This window comes from Crassostrea angulata, chromosome 6 (genome assembly GCF_025612915.1).
Source record: "Crassostrea angulata isolate pt1a10 chromosome 6, ASM2561291v2, whole genome shotgun sequence".
Lineage (NCBI taxonomy): Eukaryota > Metazoa > Mollusca > Bivalvia > Ostreida > Ostreidae > Magallana > Magallana angulata.
In genome coordinates this window covers 16163219-16182322 of record NC_069116.1, presented here as the reverse complement: position 1 = coordinate 16182322, position 19104 = coordinate 16163219, and the positions used below count along the sequence as shown (strand labels likewise).

General features: G+C 33.0%; 2 protein-coding genes across 8 annotated transcripts; both read right to left on the bottom strand.

Annotated features, from left to right (window-relative positions):
- Nucleotides 1–889: 889 nt before the first annotated feature.
- On the bottom strand, nucleotides 890–3375 carry LOC128190029 (neuronal acetylcholine receptor subunit alpha-6-like). Its single transcript, XM_052861899.1, has one exon. The coding sequence runs from the start codon at nucleotides 3155–3157 to the stop codon at nucleotides 1898–1900; it is 1260 nt and encodes a 419-aa protein (XP_052717859.1). The 5' UTR covers nucleotides 3158–3375; the 3' UTR covers nucleotides 890–1897.
- Nucleotides 3376–3749: 374 nt separating this feature from the next.
- LOC128188250 (uncharacterized) lies at nucleotides 3750–18926 on the bottom strand. Of its 7 annotated transcripts, none has more exons than XM_052859198.1 (16): nucleotides 18847–18926; nucleotides 16585–17264; nucleotides 16154–16369; nucleotides 15586–15714; nucleotides 15204–15421; nucleotides 14689–14816; nucleotides 14296–14313; nucleotides 12967–12990; nucleotides 11602–11871; nucleotides 10357–10535; nucleotides 9719–9753; nucleotides 9502–9554; nucleotides 9009–9373; nucleotides 6459–6627; nucleotides 5597–5624; nucleotides 3750–4693 (listed from the first exon to the last, which is right to left on the bottom strand). In XM_052859198.1, exons 2-15 carry the CDS (start codon nucleotides 17222–17224, stop codon nucleotides 5597–5599), a joined length of 2472 nt encoding a protein of 823 aa, XP_052715158.1. In that variant the 5' UTR covers nucleotides 17225–17264; nucleotides 18847–18926; the 3' UTR covers nucleotides 3750–4693. The 7 variants fall into 7 exon arrangements, with proteins under 7 accessions (XP_052715158.1, XP_052715153.1, XP_052715159.1 ...); XM_052859193.1 differs by having other exon boundaries at nucleotides 5601–5624; XM_052859199.1 differs by having other exon boundaries at nucleotides 5601–5624; nucleotides 9225–9373.
- Nucleotides 18927–19104: the final 178 nt, after the last annotated feature.

Genomic DNA, 19104 nt, shown 5'->3' with positions numbered 1-19104 from the left:
CAAAGACCCACTCTATAAATGACAAGAGGCATACATGCCTTGACGGTCACCTGGGTACAATAGCCATCGATTGACCTGTCAGAGATTCTCATATTTGCATTTTAAGCTTCATTTTAGAGTAAATCCTAATCCAAATTCGATGTTTGAACAACATTTATTCAAGAAGGGGGAGGGGAAAAGAGTCTGAAGAATCTGCAATTTTTAATATCCTAGCTCCAGGTGTCAAAATTGTTTTTGGTAAAAGGGAGACCTGCAGGACTTCAATGATCTATCTTTATTTTATCATTTATCATCATTTATATTGCACACAACATGCAGACAGTTTATTTCTACAAGCATACAATGCACATGAAATTAAAGCAGATTCCCTAAAATGTGACAGCGTTAGGGTACCTGAGTTACTCAAGAAACAAAAAAATAATACACTTTCCGGCTGCATTTGTCAACCCACTTTCCCTCAAATAGAGAGCCTATCATGGGCAGTAATTTTTTCACAATTTAAGAACAGTACAACAGAACACTATGTACATAATAACAATGCATTTAGTTTATTTCCCACGACTGTGAAAATACATAAGAAAATATAATAAAATTCAATACATTCACATTATGTGGTATTGGTCCTACCAAAGGGTCAGAACCCCTGACCCAGGGGTAAGTAGAGGGTTTGTGGACATCATGACTATGCATCCAGTTTATCTCCCCCTGCTTTTAATAAAGTAAAGAAGATTTTCTAAGATTAAATACAGTTTCACTTTATGGTCATAATTGCCCACTCTAGGAACTGAATACCCGATACAATGGTCATGAATTTCCCAATTTCGGTGGAGACCTTCATGAACATCAGATTCATGAATTTATTTTATCCCCCCCCCCCCCCCCCCGCGCTTATGATAGAGATGAATATACATGTATCCCAATAATTAAATCATGTTCTCTATATGGCCGTATTGGCCCCGCCCTAGGACCTAAACCCCCGACGTAAGGGGCATGGGTTTTTTCAATTTTGGTGGAGGACTTCATGAATATCAAAACTATGCATTGAAATTATCTCAAATACAGTCATATTAGGGTAAAGAAGAATATTTTCAAAGATTGAGTAATTTAAATTCTCACTATATGGCAATATTGCCGCACCCTAGGACCCGAACTCCTGACCCAGGGACCATGAATTTCACAATTAGATAGAAAACTTCACAGACATCATTACTATACGTTCCGTTTTTCTCTCATATATATGGAAGTGAAGAAGATTTTCTGTGATTTAATATATTTTCACTATATATTCATATTGGCTTCGCCCTAAGACCTGACTCCTTGCTCAGGGACCACGAAATATCAGAAACAACCTGATTGACATAATGGCATGCTGTCCGAAATTTTCATTTGGAAACCATTTTTCACTCGTTAAACCGATATTTTAACAGGAAACAACATTGAGATTATGCAATCAAGATTCGGTTCTATTTACTAAGTACTAATGTTCCAACAAATTGTTTACGTAACAGACATGCTAATGGTTTTTCTGTGAAGGTAACAGATTTGAAGAGTTAAAGTGCTGTTTAAATATATCTGGCAGTGTCAACTTTTCTCTTCATATAAGAGCTAAATATAACATGTAATAAATACAATACATAAAAAAAGATAACAAAAAAACATGTGATCAACACAGTTATAAACTAAAGATTAAAAACTGCGATGATTTATATGATAAACAATTTAAATCTATCAATATGAAAAAAAGTCTTTCTATAAATGTTCAGAGAACATCACAATATAAGATGATATTTTTTTTTACATACAATGTACGTCAAAAGAGACAATAAATTAATGGTTTCTGGGCTACGATTTTATGAAGAAAATGTTTTAGTTTGTGACTTTCACTTTATCCAAGTCATCAAGTAAGATGTAGAGAAATACACAAGAAGTATGTTGCAGTGTCGGTTATCAAAATTAGGCTACTGATCACAAAAAAACATTTGTCATAAGCATGGCCCACATCTTTCCATCCCAAATCTACGTAGGGTGGGGCAGGAGAGTCTTGAATGACGTCACAGTCATCTTCAAATGGATAAACTTCATTTATTTTTGGAATATCCTTTATTTCAAATTCTTGAGCGTTTTTAAACTTTAGACACAGAATGTTCCCAACATAGTATGCGAAAATCTTCCATCGTAGAGGAACGGGTTTTCCTTTATCCTCGTTATCATAAAGACTTAAGCTGGCAATGGTAAAGACCACAATGCTGGAGCTCATCGTCATCTGTATAGTAATGTATATGTTCAAAAGACAAACCGGGTCCCCGATTGGTGGAAGTTCATCTGCCATGGCATTCATGAACACTACGAACGTTAGAAGAATTGTTATAGAATACGAAATCCTTTCCCCTGAATGGTGGGGGAGAACAAAGACCAAAACGTTGAGAGCACTCAAAAACGTGATGGGAAGAAGGACATTTACCATATGAAATTCGGGTTTCCGGGAAAAGTGGATGATGAAGGCTAATTCCGTGATGTTTCCGTGAACCAAATTAGTTGAGACATTGGTCCCGGTAATCACCCACTCCGGGTGTTCCGTGTAATGGTCAAGTCCAATTTTGTTTCGAAGCGATTTCAACACAATATTTTCCTGATAATGGGAATTTATCACTTGGATATCACAAGTATGACTGTCCATCGGATAAAGGAAAATGTCCGGTTTACAGACCGTCAGGATACTGCCCGTAATGACGTAGTTAACTGTCCCGTTAAAGAAATGCTGCGTTTTGTCAATTGAATTGGACTCTGTAGTTATTTCAAAGCCTTCAGCGGGATTATGAAGGATCATAGTCGGAGTCCAGACCTGGCTCTTTGGCAACTGAAACACCTTCATGTGGTCATCCAAAGCTTCCCATTGAATGAAATCGTCTTTCCACACCAAGTTTAGTGCAATGGATGTCTTCAATGTTCGCGTTTTGACATTGAAGTTCTGGATAGAGTTAAGCATTAGGTCTGTATAAACCACTAATGTTTCACTCTGGTTCCTCAGTGGTCTTAGATACCTTGTATAGTTTTTCAATACAGTCTCTTGAATACCTTTCAAGACTTCATATGTGTGACATTGACAATCAGACACAAAGAAACAGAATAACGAAAGAACCACCAAGAGAGACATCATGAAAGAACCACTAGAGAAGTTCTATACACAGATATAAACTGCTAAAACAACCATCAGGAACACTTTGCAATGTGTCTCCAAGACGATGATAATTAACAGTCTCCACGAGTTTCTCACGGGAAATTCCAGAGGTCGATTAATGTTATTTATTCTTAGCAAAAAACTATGCACGATAATTATTTCGATCAACCGGATCCTTGGTTAATGGAAACGTCCGATGCACAGCTGCGTAGATTTTCATAAAAAAAATCTTTGCCAGGTAGACAATGCATTGGATGAACGACACCGCAATTCCGGTTCTGATTATCAGTGATTACGTTATCGACAATAAACCTCAATTAGTTTCTTATAAATGCAGGTTAATTGTTCCCTTTATACTTAAAAAACTTTATTGATACTAATTGCTTCGTACAATAACGGAATTACTTTTTGGACTCCGATCCTGGTTGTGAAGTCCAATGAACGAATTATCAATATTTGTGTCAAACGTTTCAGCTAACCCGTCCTTTATAAAAAGGTGATGAAACTGTATTTTTATCTTACAGATTTCTCTGAAATGGCAACTTTGTTAGAAAAAAAAAACCATGAACAATATAGTAAAGTTTACTTTATTTCAAGTAATAAACATAGAGCATGTTAAGTGAGACATATCACGGTCATTTATCACAGAATATTCTTAAAATAACAATATTAATAGCATTGCATTTAAATGAAAAAACAATCCCTGGTGTATATATACATGTACTATTAAGAATTATTCTGATGTGATTCTAATCACGTATCTATACATATACTGATTACTAAACCTGTCAAAAAAAGTCATAAACGTATACAAATGTTAGCACGTTAGAAAGCTCCGAATTTCGTACTGAAAGCATAAATATGACTGCGAAATATGATCACGATATTATGTTCTTTAAGTACAAACATAGAGATGAATACTGCACCATACACCCAAAATGAATACGTGTGAATTGAGTAGTGTTGTAGTTTTAAAATTTATGCAAATAATCTCCAATGTTAAGAGCAGGTGGTCGTTAGTGGCTAAAACCTACCATGATACACAGCCATGATAATTTGATTTGACGCACATGCTAAATTTGATAAAAAAAAAAAAATAATAAAAAAAAACTAAAAAAAAAAATAGGATGCCTCCATCATTAATCTAATTAAAATAAGGTCATTATATAGCACATCCTAACTACAGGTTTTTTCGATTACTTCTTTTAACATCTGAATAAGATAAATGAAAAACGTTGCAATTTTTACCCAAGTTCAGTGTGTTTGTAATTTACAACACATAAGCATTGAGTAAAGTCATTTAGTGGGTGATCCAACAAAAATGCATTCTAAGAAATCTATGATTATAAATTGCTACATTTTTAAAGTGTTTTACTTTAAATTCTAAAACATTATCCCCAAAAGTTCGTTCACATAATGGCGCAGGTCTTGCTGTCGTTAGAGGCAGCATTTTGTTCCTCCAACTCCCTCCTCTGTCTGACCAGTCTTTGATGTTCTTGGAACTGGTGAACATCCCTGAATTGAAAAAAAAATCAAATTACACAATCTCTATATTGATTGGCAACGTATATCATACGTATGACCCGGACTTTATCTGTGTGACTGATTCCCGAGTTTTGACAAGAACTTGAAAGTAAAAAAGGTAGATAAGTGCATGTAAATTTTGTAAGCATAAGAATAAAATCTTTTTTTAACTCTAATGAAAACAAAAAGTAACCAATCTGATAGTGTTTAATGCTCGTTTTTTAAATTAATCTAATTCACGTAACATAATATAATGACAGTATATCATATATCAATCTCATTTTTTGGAATCCCCAACATAATAATCGTTTTTATGAATTATAAAAGGAACGGTGATTATAAATCCTTTACAAAACTCAAACCAAACAGTGACGAAGGTTCCATACAAGTGAAAGGATTATTGCGTACATATATTACACAACATTAAATAAATGGGCAAAAACAGCTGTTGGGAAGCGGTGTAAAACATTAGTAACCTCTTTTGTACACGTTTAACATTTAAATTCTAAGAACATGAGGTTGACCAAAAGTAATACATTTACACATAATCAATTACGAAAGAACAAAATTAATGCAATCGTTAGACAAGGTTTTAATCAACACAATTTTGCTTCTGTTAACTATTAAAACATGAACATACCTCACAGAAACGAAGTTATTTACTTATAGAAGAAAATATATCATGAATTTAAATTTAACCATGATACCTCTTCACAAAATTACTACATTTCAACCAAAGTGGTCAGTATTAATTTCGGTACACATCGGCAAAATTTGAATTGAAAAAGTTGAATAGTACTCCACAACTATGAAATATATGAATGCACTTGGTAAGACAAAGAAGCAGGGATGTGTGAGTAAGAAAAGCGAGGATTGGCTTCTGATGCATGATACCTACTCATCAGCAGCGGCAGACTCTACACTGAAAGAGAGGAGGGAGCTATGAAGCAGACACTACAAGAGAAGTCTATCGATGAACAGAAATCCGACTTATGCCTAATTGCTGAAATTCAACAGACTTATTGGCAAAACATTTATATTTTTATATGTCAAACCGTTTTCATGAAGAATTTGAACAAAAGCGTTAATTTAAAAAAGTCAAATGATTGTCTATCTCGCACTACTACCTGTGTCTAGTTTTAAAAACCTTATGAATATGTAAATTAGACCACAAAAGAACCCAAAAAAACAAAACAAACAAAAAGGCGCAAAAGAAACTATACATTGAACAATTTGGTTGCTAGACAAAGATCGATTAAATGAATAAATGCACTTTAAAAAATTGCAAAATTGATATCAATTACTTTTAATTCCGCATCTTTTTCCTCTACATTACAATCATGTTACTCTAAGAAGCTGGATAGTATATAAAATGGTACGCTCGCACTGTACATGTACTTTATGCCAAAACAAAAATAAAATACGATGAAATAAAAGGATAACATAGGAATGAACACACTTCAATTCTTTCGACAAAAGAAAAATAATAATAAAAAAAGAACTCAAAATGCTTATTTATTCCATATGTTATACCGTTTTCTAGCCCGATATGAATTGGTGTCAAAACTGGCAAGACTAAAAAAAATAACTGATTAATTGCAAATATTCGAGCAACATTTGAAGACGAAAAAACTATCTACGAATCGATGTTTCCATGAGGCATGAAAAGCTAGGATCGTGCTTGATGTATATACATGAACATTATACACCATGATGTTAAAGGTTCATAAAAACGGACACGGGAGTATATACTTACTTCACTCCTCTAGGTAAATCAGAATAATTCTGAAATCTTGGCCCTTTCTCAAAAGTGGGCGTGTCTATCTCGAATTCACGTGATCTTAAAGATTCACGTGATCTTGCAGAGTCAGTCCTGGCAGGAATGGACTGGTACAGAGGGTCGTCGTCCTCAGGTGAACCTTGACCTTGCAAAAACAAAGCTTTACATTTTTCATTTTGTTTTTCTTTTATTTTTTCTTCGTTAATAATGGCGAATCCCTATCACACTTGCCCGTGCATACTTTTCTCAATTCTAATTTCTATAGAGCGCTAATTTTGATTGTTTGTGCTTGTGATTCAAATATGCATACTATTAAAAAGAATGTGTCACAGTCATTTACTTTTAATAAAACTAAAAAAGTGCAAAAAAAAAAAATAAAATCAAAACCGTATAATGATTTTATACACACAATTTTTTGATACCAAACCTAGAAACTTACAAAGTCAAACTTTGAAAACACAATTCTTTTGAAATAATTTCGACATTAATTGTTTAAAATTTCCGTTGAGGTTCTGTATTCCTTAATTCTTAACAAAAGAGTAACAATTTAAAAAGTTTTTTGCAAGTATAAAATCAAATTTAATTTAACTGTTACTCTTTTGCACCAGCTCAGAGTAGATATAAACAATTTTGGAAAGTTTGACCGAAGTAATTTTGGCTTCAGTCTACTCTCAATGTACGGTTCTTAATCTTTACTAAACGCAAAGATTTTAAATGGTGTTTCATGGTTATCAAAGCTCAAAACACCATGTGAAAATAAGTCAAATCCAAAAGATAACTTTGCTAGATATTTTTAATGTTTGGCAAAGAAGTTTAAAATGACTATTAATGTCAAATTTATAGCCAGCGTTAGTAAATAAGTGTGTTAGCATGTGCAAGCGATATATGCAAAACAATCAAAACAAAATTGACATATAAATTAGTAAAACAAAAGTAACACGACATAAAGAGTATAGAAAAGCAAAGTACATAAAGAACTTAGCAAACATAACATACACAAATAAAACATGGGACAAAAAGTAAAAGGGAAGCTTATTGCAAAAATATACTAGTATAAAGAACACATTAAAAAAGAGGGCAATATGCCACATTGCTCACATGAATGACAGTCTGAATCACTTATAACAATGTCATTGCTATTATATTCCCACTTTTATTTCCAGTAAGTCCTATTGACTTATGGTGAACTTATCACCCCTCATAAAGCATCATATTAGTCCAGTCATCAAATGATCTCAAGCTTATACATAAACATAATACATGTGATACAACTTCTAATAAAATATACCTACAGGTTGGCTTTCAGTGTTTTGAACGTCAATCTGAAATCTTGTGCTAAGGTTTTTTTCTCATGTACCAGTACTCAGTATTTTGGCAATCTCAATGTAATTCAAGCAGAAATCTCAAATCTTATGAAACAATACTGACCATTTCCTGAGTGATTTTTATATTCAAAGCTCATCTCAGACATATTTAGGAAAATGAAACAAAATATTTGAGGCTGATAGTTTTCAAAGAAAATAAATGCATTTTAACATTAAATAAATACTTCTATTTTGAAATTTGATTAAGGTGTGGAAGGCAAGTATATTTTTGTAAGGATTTTTGTTTGAATTAATTTTGTTTCTTGTTACCTGGTAGTAACAACATGAGATTTTCACTGTGGAAGATGAAAACATGAGCAGTTATTGCCCTGCACAACAATGTTTGTAGAGACTTCATACTCCAGACTTAGAGAAATTTTGATCAGAAAAGCTCACTTGAGCATTCATCTCAGGTGAGCTAAAATGACAACGAAGTAATAATTTCATAATTACAAAGGATATGAAAATTATTAGATGTAAATTAATAAAAAGACAGAAAAGATTACAGTACAACATCGATGACATTGTTTGAAAGCAAATGACAATCTTGTGTATGCTTTCTAAGAAGCATGTGGGGGGTAATTAGTCACTGCTACCCAACAATGAAGTGCATAAAAAAGATTTCTTTTGACTTGTGAACTTTTTTTCTAATATCACTATCTTCTATATACTATACACACAAGAAACTAAAGATTAATGTTAAAAACATATATAAACATGGTATATTTAGAGTAAAAGGTAAATTTTCAGCAAACTACAATGAAGCAATTCTATATTCTTGACAACTAACACCTTTACAGAAACTCATAGACAAGCCCAGAAGACAAGAATATCAGAGACAAATTATATACAATCAACCTCATTTTCATCTAAACCTTTATGTAAGGTTTATTAAACTCGAACCAATTTTGTCCTTATTCTAATTTGCATCATCTGATTCATAAATATTTAAGAAATGCCATTCATTAAGGGGGCAAATAATAAAAGTTTTATTGTGTATCCAAAAAATCTTGGCTTTTGAGCTAAGACAAAGACTTTTCTAAGCAACGAGAGCCAACCAGCAACACTTGAAGATTATAAAGGGTCTGCTATGCTGTACAGTCCTATTCTACTGGGTACATAGCAACATAAAGAAGTTTATGCTTCTGTGAGTGAACAATACCTTGCATTGTACCCATTTCTATTTCATGATATGTCCCACTAGCCTGCAAGCCCCCACTTTTCTTAACCAGGGATTGACCGACTTCATCATCATTTTCATCATCGTCATCATCATCATCATCATTGCTTCCCTCTGAGCTACTGGTGCTATCTACTTGATCACTCAAGAAATTAGGATGATGAGAGCTATGATCAGGATGCTTGACAAGCTTTTTACCTCCTGGTCTGGGAGATTTAGAGTGTTCCACATCTGCGTAATGAATTCTCTTTTCCTGCACCTTCCCTGGCGACTCGTATGTACCTGCCAGTGGTTTAGTAGTCACAGGAGGGGACTGAGTTGGAAGTGGAGGAGCCTCATCCTCTGAGCTGTACAGAGAAATAAATGAAATTTCAATATGTGATTGTTGATGGTAAAATCTGATTCGTTAACAAATATACTAAAGTCAACAGTCTGTTTTGATCACTTTTTCTTTGTTACAGGTGGTGATTCTTACCTATCAGGGTCACTTTCTTCTTCATCTTGCCTTTTTTTGAAACTTCTGATTGTCTATAAAGATAACACAGATACAGCATGTAATTAATTTCCATAATTACAAATCACATGATTATGCAATTGGGGTTCAAAAGAGGAACAGTCTGAAAATTGATCTGCCACCAATTTGATATGTAAGGACCATACAGGTATGTATTGTGTGAAGTTAACTTGATTACCTGAGGAGTGCTATCCGAGTCACTGTCCGAGCTCCCTAAAAAGACAAAATCATTCCAAAATAAGATCTGGTGTAAAAAGTTTGAATTGACATAAAGAGGAACAAATTCTTTAAATATCTTTAATGCTTTTTATAATGATTCATAAATGTACAAAGGTTAAACATGTATATGCCCTTGTTTTTTGCAAAATGGCAATGGTAAAAGATTTCACTCCATCTTAATTTTAACCAAAAAACTGATTTTCGTAAAAGATCCAAGTTGTGGTTTTAAATTAGCCCCATTTTAATTGAAACATTGTTAAATAATATCATCAGGGATTCATATACTCTAAACTAACATCCATTCGCATGCCAAAAACATTGGCAAGGAATGCAAAAGCCTCGTCATCATGAATATTTCTCGCCACAAAAAAATCATTGATCTGTGGTTGTTATAAGAACACTTGTGAAGATAAGGCTTGATGAAGAAAAATAAGTGTAGCAAACAAGTTTACCTCCAAATAAAGTTGTCACAAAAAAAGTTGTTTTACAGTATATTATATACATTTGTACATACATGCATACATCTATCGTGTCAATCATTTCACTTTTTAACATATTGATTTCAATAAAATAATTCATGTAATAAGTCAAGCATACCCTGGCTGTGGAGCTGTTTTTTCATTGCTTCTTTGACTGCTGTTTGATCATCTTCATCTTCCTCCTTTCTCGCTGTGTCTTCCTCAGATTCTGATGAATCTGAGCTTTCTGTTGAAACATTGTGGAGACCTTGAACTTGAGCTGCTTTTACACTTTGCCGTCTGCTTGTATTCTTTATACTTTAAAAATAGAATTGTACATCTTATGTTTACCGGTATTTTCTAATAATCAACTATTATGGGAGGAGTTTTATTTCAACAAAAAAATGCTTTCTTTGGTGATTCATTCGGGATATGAAGGTAGTGACATTGCAGAAAAAATACATAACCCGCGTTAGCAGGTTATGTAAATTTTTTCTGCAATGATCACTACCTTCATAACCCGAATGAATCATCAAAGAAAGCATTTTATTGTTTATATTAACATCTTTCTTTAAGCTAATTGATAAATTGATTAAGAAAAATAAGTAAAATTCACTAAATTACTGTTAATGTACGTAAGTAAGTTAGCTAAAAGAAACAGCCAAATCGTCTCCTGTGAGACTTTGAGTCTGACATTGTCATGGTTATTTCGTGCAGTCCGAGATTTTTCCTAGGTTGCTATTGGTTTGGACCAATCGATAAACAGGGCGTGTCGATATCTGTCCTGTCATTTTCTTGTCAGTTTCAGCCACTGTAGATTTCGATCAATCGATAAATGGGGCGTATTTATTTCAGTCTGGCTGTTTCTATAGAGCTATGAATTGACTACAAGTTTCCATAAGAAATAAGAGGGAATCATACTTGGTAGATGTAAATATAAAATCAAAACCTTTTCTGAAAATAGATCATTTTTCAAGTTTATAAACATTGACAGATTAATTTATATATAGAATGATATAATTTTTTAAATGCACTAGGTCATTGTTTGAATGTGAATTGTTTGTGACAGAGAGAGACCTTGTATGATGTACAAATATTTTTCTTAAGCTGACATTTTTAGATCTGCTGAGTGAAGCTGACTTTAAAACAGCCTGTATTTTACAATACATGTTATATTATAATTCAAACACATTTTATTGATAATTCAAAAGGATTGGGCAACAGGCTATGCCTATGTAAACCGTCTCCTATCAATGTTATATTATACATTGGTAATTCATTCCTGTCTGAAAATGGTAACTTCAGGGGTTTTGGGGATTTCCTTTTATTATATGTAATTTGACTTTAATAAAGATTTTGTTAAATGAATGAGTGAACTGTTCACCTGTTGGAGCTAGCCCTGCTCTCATCCCTCCCTCGCATGATTTTGGGTGTCTCAGTTTGATGAATGGTCTTGTCAATGTCAAAGTCTTCTTCCTCCTCCTCCTCCTCTTCTGCCTCCTCCTCTGAATCTTCTTCTGATTCTGATTCAATGTCAATCATGGAGCTCCTTGTGCTTGATCTGAATGTGTCTGTTATAATGGTGTCCTTGCTCAAGCCTCTGGCTACCTTCTCATACCGCAGTGATGAGCCCTTCCTTGCCACTGGTACAAACCTGTGGAAAAAATAACAAATTTTAAATCAATAAAACATTGTTGGCATATCTAAGTTCAACAGTAACAAAATATATTAATATCAATGATAAAGTCAGAAAACAATCCTGACAAAATTAAATATGTTTGAATATATTTGAAACATTTTCACTAGCATATATTTAAAATGCAATAGATATTGAAGATTATAATTAATTGGCAAATAAGAGAATAACCTTGTAACACCTATTTTTGTTGAGAGCAACAAGGAAACTAAAATTTCTCTTTAATTTTGACACTATTACTATAACCAATATCTAATTTGGCTCATATAAGTAAATTAACGAAAAAAGTTTTATTCAAGTACATGTATTAAAATATCTCAATTAACATTTCTTTAAGAGAAAACACATATTCAATGGTGATGGTATGTTCATACGATCAAAAAATTCTTCAAATGCACATCACACAAAATGCAGTCATTTTTTTTCTTCAGAAAATCCATAATTGCATAACTTATGGTAGCAAATTATATTTCTCTTGCATAAAAAAATCTGCATGGTTCCCAGCTAATCTACCAATAATATATATGTGTTGCTTTTAAGAAATTTTATTTTCCAAAATATTATGTTAATTTTTCAGCAGAGATTGAAGAAAAAATTGTTAATTGCTGCTTTTTAAAAGAATGAAAGTAAAGCTAAGTCTCTCATTATATTTGTATCACAAAAACAATTAAAAAATTAAAGAGATTTTAAAATTCATTCAGCATTAATGTATGATAACCCAAACAGAATATCGTTATATACACCCATGGATCAGTAAAATATAATGCTACAAACACAATGCCTAACCATCTTAGCTACAACCAGCTCTAAATATATAGGTAGCTGATACATGTATAATATATATATGAACAAAAATTAAATCAACAAAGATACTCAAAACTGGTTTAGAATTGATTATATTTTTTCAAATGTTTTTAAACATCCCTTTGGTTGATTAAGTTTATAGATGTGAAAGCATGCAATCATATTATTGTTGTATAATGAACATTTCATGAATGCCAATCATTCGTGATAGAAAAAAAAGGCTTGCATGATCTATGAACTAATATTTACCCATAGCTGACATGTTTAGCCTTGCTGTTGAAAAAAAATACAATACAAATATTTTAATGTATTGAAATGTATGACAAGTCATGCAAACCAGTAAGAATAAGCACAAATTACCTTGTATTTGAGAAAATATGTATATTAGAGATTACATGTACTGTATATCCAAAAACTAACATGCAAGCAAGTTATCATAAATGCTAGTATGGATGGTAATTAATGAAATTGTTGGTTAAATTTCTTCTATTGGCCTAATTTCTTCTTTTTACCGGCAAGTCTTTAATTGTTCTCCTTTTAATTTTGGGCACTCTCAAAGAATTCATATTATACATTGATTACAGAAGTAGCTTAGTAATTAAGCATACATATTTCTGTTGTGAGAAATGTTTGCGACATTCATGAACCAATATAAAAAATTCTGGCACAAAAATAAAAGACATACGGTAGTCAGTTTACATTTTTATGAGCTAGAAACACCACAAACATTTAAGGGATTTCTCTAAACGTTTACATTAAATAGCAAGCAAGAACCATGTTAAATAATTAATCAATGCAATCCCATTACAACTGAAAGTTAATCTTTAAAGCAATCAAAAACAATGGAAGTGACTGAAAAATAAATACAAAAAGGCAAAGAAATGAATTGAAAGTTTGTCATGGATAGATAAATTTCAGCCCCCTTGACAGTTGTCAGGAATTTCATGCATAAATATGAAAACAATGCTAAAAATATTGCCAACTATTAAAGAAAACTATTTTTAAACTTTAAATATTGGGTGTGAAGAATATGGAATGGACCACATGCCTTTTTCAAGTGCTATATAGTAGTGATCCATGGACACATTTGAGTAATGTTTAAAGGAGTCATGAGCATCAGTGGCCTAACAGCATTAATGATTTTATAGCTTGTATGATTTTATACTTTATAGATTGATTATAAGGCTAAGAATATCACCATGTCCTGGAAATTCAAAGTACAGCTTAAACAGAATTACCAGTACATTAAATGATTTCATATTTAGGATGCTGCATAGAAAAAATGTTTCATTTGTATAAACTGCAAACTTTATCTTGACCTATGAAACTCAATGGTAACTGTGATGGAATCACTACTCTTTGGAGATATCAATGGACTGACAAAATCCTGATCCTGTTTTATATCAATTATCTTTACATGTATATGCCAAAATGCCCATACTTCATTCATCAGTAAATTGAACAGCCATTACACTCATGCAATTAAAGCTTGTAAAATGATCAAAAATGAAATGGTGATTCAAATCACTAAGGATTTAGTGCAAACCAATCCATTGAATAAGCGATTGATTGTCTTACTGTTTTGGGGTGCTAAATCTGAAAACCAATGTGTTTGTTAGTAAAAAAAAAAGAAGTTTGTGCAAGAGCATTCTAAAATATATTTGAAACATGAATTCAAATAAACAAAAGTCTTGTATATTCGTTGTTCCTGTATTTCTAGGCCAGTCTCAACTGACGGTCCCATTCAATTTTTCATATGAATGTCTTGATACACGTACCAGTGATCTATTCATGGCTTGATAAAATTTACCATACAGATTTGGTATATAAATGTGATCTCGTAACATATAGAATATAATTGATATAAAAATTGAATAATCTATAGAACAGAGAAAAAAATGCAGGTGACTTTTATATAGTTCAAGCTGATATACAGGTAGATTGATTTAGTAGTAAAGATGTAAATCTTGCCTTTCATGTTTAGGAGAAGATCCAACTGCAGCCATGGGGCTGGATTGTACAGGAACGGCTACTTCCTTCTTTATGAATGACTCTTTCACTGGAGTTCTCCGAATAATTTTGGCCTCACCACGATTTACCTATTGCATAAATGTCTAGTGTTTATCAAAATTTGATTTTGCTAATGTAATAGAGAAGAATTTGAATTAATAGCTCAGAACTGATACAACATTCTATACAACAGATTAGATTACTGACCCATCCTCACTACAACAGAGGGCTGACTCAGCTTCTTTAAAATTTTCTTTACAACAACTATAACCAATCAAACTTAAGAGCTAACTAATTAATTTTATTTGCAACAGCTGACCAACTTACGTTCTTTACAACAGATATTATTATTCACCTTCTTTTATAACTTCCCGGAAACCATGAATTTAAACCAAACGTCTTTGCAACTAGTACAACTTAATGACTCTCCTTCCTTATAACAATGGCCATTATCCATTACCCTGACCAACATATACCTTCTCTACAACTGGAGCACTCTCCTTCTGGACCTGGGTCTGTAGAGCCAGTGTTATCTTGGCCACAATTCTGTTCTGTGCCACCGTTTTGGAGGGCTCTGATGATGCTACCAAGGTCAGGGCTTTCTGAAAGTACTCCACTGCTTTCTTGATGTTCTTCTGGTTAAACCAGACAGCCCCAAGTCCTTCACACACTTGCCATTGAGTCCTCTTATCATCTGAGAATGTGATGTCAAATATGTTTATTTGTAATTCACTTGCGTTTGATACCAGAAAAATAATTATAAAGTTATTTAGCTAATAAATGTGTAAATGAATTTTTTATCAAAATTATCATGGAATGTCATTTTCAACAAGGATGTATATTATAGAGTATTGTTACCTGAATCTTTTGCTGCTTGAAAAGCATGAAGAAAGGCCTCTCCAGCATTATGGATGTCTCCAAGCTGACTGTATGCAAAAGCCATGTTTGCGAAGCATTGTCCTTGACTGGTTCTGTTGCGCAATTTAGCTGGAAAGAGTTAAACAATGTGTTTATACTTATTAAACATTGACTTTTTAACAAATAAAGTAGTTTTTTAATATCTGTGGGCTTCAAATATTGGTGATATTATACAGTTTACAGTTTTGAGGATTAATAAATTTGTGTAAAATGGTTTATCAATAACAACTGTTGTAGAATATCAAATACTTCAATGAGCATTTGATTTAAATTTGTGGATCAACTCAACGATGAAATTTGATGAAATTTGGGTTTTTTTTTCAACAAACATATTACTTATAAAACCAATGTTGTAAAATAATTGACAGAATCATCATTATATCACTAAGTCTACACACACACACACAAAATATGCTCTATTATTAACAAAAAAGATGGTTTTTTCATGATGCTAAAAGGAATTAGTATAAAAATAATTCCTTTATTCAATTTAACATGCTATACGTACCATACATATCTGCAGCTTTTTCATGGTACTCCACCGCCCTTTGGTAATTCCCAAGGAAGTTGAAGGTGGCCCCCAGGTTCTGGAAGATGACAGCCAGTTGCTTGCCATCTCCTGATGGTCCCTCCACCATAGGGAGAGCCGACTCAAAGCAGGACACTGCTCTGTCATACTTTTGTCTCTGGGTGAATATCAGTCCTAAATCATTGAGGATTGTACCTAAAAAAAGGAAGTGATTATTTATTGAGTGTACCTCCAGATTTACTGAATTTGAAAATTTCATTTAAGAATCCAGTCAACGCAAATAAAGAAAATACTTGAAAACCATACCAAAATCTAAATATTTATTAACCAAACTAACTTCTGTAGATTGAAAAATATTTAATATTGAATATTGTATATATATCAAATACTTTTGATCATATGAAACCTACCAATGTTCACAGATGATCCACAATTTTCAACTAGCTTTAGACACTCCTCTGCAGATTTTTCTGCCTCCTCTTCCAAACTGTTTGCAAACTGCTGATTTGCCTTTTCTGTCAGAGCCCATAATTGCTTTGCTGGGTTCTTTAAGATATCATACGCCTGAGCTAATTGATCAAAAGTATCCACAGCAAACCTGTTCTTGGTCTTGAGATACAGCTGCCCTAGCTTCTCCAGAGTTTCAGCCTCCATCTGGACATTATCCCTCTCTACTTTATACTCCTCCAAAGCCTTTTTGAAATTTCTGACTGCCTCCTCTGAATTTCCCACATTCTCGTACCCAAGTCCTAGGTTGAAGAATAGGTCCCCATTTGACCTTCCCTCTCTGGTATTGTCTGGGGGAAGCGCTTTGTTCAGGATTTCAATTCCCTTCTTGCCATTCCCTAAGGCAATGTAGACAGCACCTAAGTTGAATGCACAAGCTCGTTCTGTATAACCATCATCCTCCAGTTCTCTTGAACGTTTGAAGGCATACTTGAACGACTCTAGTGCTCTCTCTGGGTGGTTGTTTTGAAGATCTTGAGTACCAAGTTTAGAGAATTTTTCTACTTCAACAGCTGGGTTTAGCAGTCTTTGATCCATCTTCATTTTCCAATTGTGGTGCACATTAATAAATTTAATTCATAACCTGTAAACAGAAAGTGCAATGCTGATTTATCAAGTCATCTTTAGTATGTAAATGATCAAATATAAAGCTGTCAAACTGAAATCTATGTAACATATATCAAACAGGGAACACAGTGTTTAATTAAGGAACATATTCAATTTAAGTTATACAAATATAAAATAGGTAGGGACAGTTTACACTTTAAAAACCGCAATTTTTTTGGCTATTAGTTGGTGATAAATAACGTCATTTGACATTAAATTGTGTAAAATTCAAATGAAACTTCAGGCGGATTGATACGTTTTTGATGCTAGTCTTAATGCTGTGATGTAGGCAATGTACGTCAATTTAAAATATTTTTTTTTACCTCATCAGAAAGTGCATTACAACCAAAATCAAATTATTTAAATATGAAATTTTATTTATATAAGCCTGAAGTGATGATGAAGAATCTGTTACAACTCCTGTAAATTTAAATTCATGAATTCTGCAGTTTTGAGTTAAAAACCTTGTTTTATCATTAAAACATGGCAGTGCATTTTTATTACCACAACAAGTGTCTGTGTCTGAATCGACTTCTTTAAATTTCCAAGAAATGAGTTTATATAAATAACTATTCTCTTAACTCTAAAAATAACTCAATCTGCCTTTCCACTTTTCTAAAGACAATAGGGTAATAACTACACATTATTTAACTTATTTAACTACATGTACCCGGTATGTAATAGTGAGCTGTGATGCAAAGCACCGGCAAACACTGCAAGCTCTAACGACAACACCTGGGCGAGGAGAAAATTTGAACTATTGCTTCATTTGACATACTGAATTTTCTGTTATTTGCAACTAGTTGTTTTAATCTAGCTCTTTTCTTGGCAAATTGTTCCGAGCAATGTTACTTTGACTGAAATTGTCCAGCGATGTCTGCTCTATTTTCATGACGTCACAATGTCTAAACTAAGCATGCGAATATTAAACTATTAAATAAATAGGCGGATCTACCTGCATGTGCACATTTATAAAGCATCTGATAGTGAAGTTGTGATCATAATATTGGCTTCACCGTACAGATTACCCAACCATAAAATATAAATGTTTATATTTTATTTTTATTCAATTTTTGTTATCACTATGATTTACCATTTGGTAAACAACCCTGTTATATTCTTCGTTATGAAACATATGAATCTGTGTGTATTAATTCATATTTATGCTGTGCTCGCCCAACAGTTGCACCATAAAACATATTAAACTAATCAATATAAATCAAAATATACACCTCCAACTTATTACTCCCCCGCAATAAAGGTCAACATTTCATAGTACCTGTTTTGGCACACAGCCATAAATTGATTTTGTTACAGTCTGAGTTGGAGTAGTAAATTGGCAAAGTGTTAATTAATTGGTATTTATGGCAGGGGCTAAGCCCTTTTGACCCCGTGCTCTATGTAAAACGGGCATATTCCAAGGTTGTGTCACTATGCATCTGTTATGGTTTATTTTATTCGGCAAAGTGAAAACAACCTTTTAAAAAATATTCAGGCATGCATAAATAAAAATACTATTTGTAAAATTCATTACCATTGCACATGGTACAAACTCTTACCATAATCAGTTAGCAGGCATCAAAGAATGTCTACGCAGGTACTCTGTCGGCCATATTGTTTTCGAAGGTTTCATGGCAACATTTGGAACTTCGAACCCGATTTTAATAGTATTGTAAATTTATGTTTCTTGAAACATATACATGTAATGTGAAATACGATTTCTTTGTTGAGTTTTAAAAAAGATACTTTGAAATATAAACAAATGAAAAAACCTAACCAAACATTTTATTTGACGGTTCTTATGACATTATGACTTC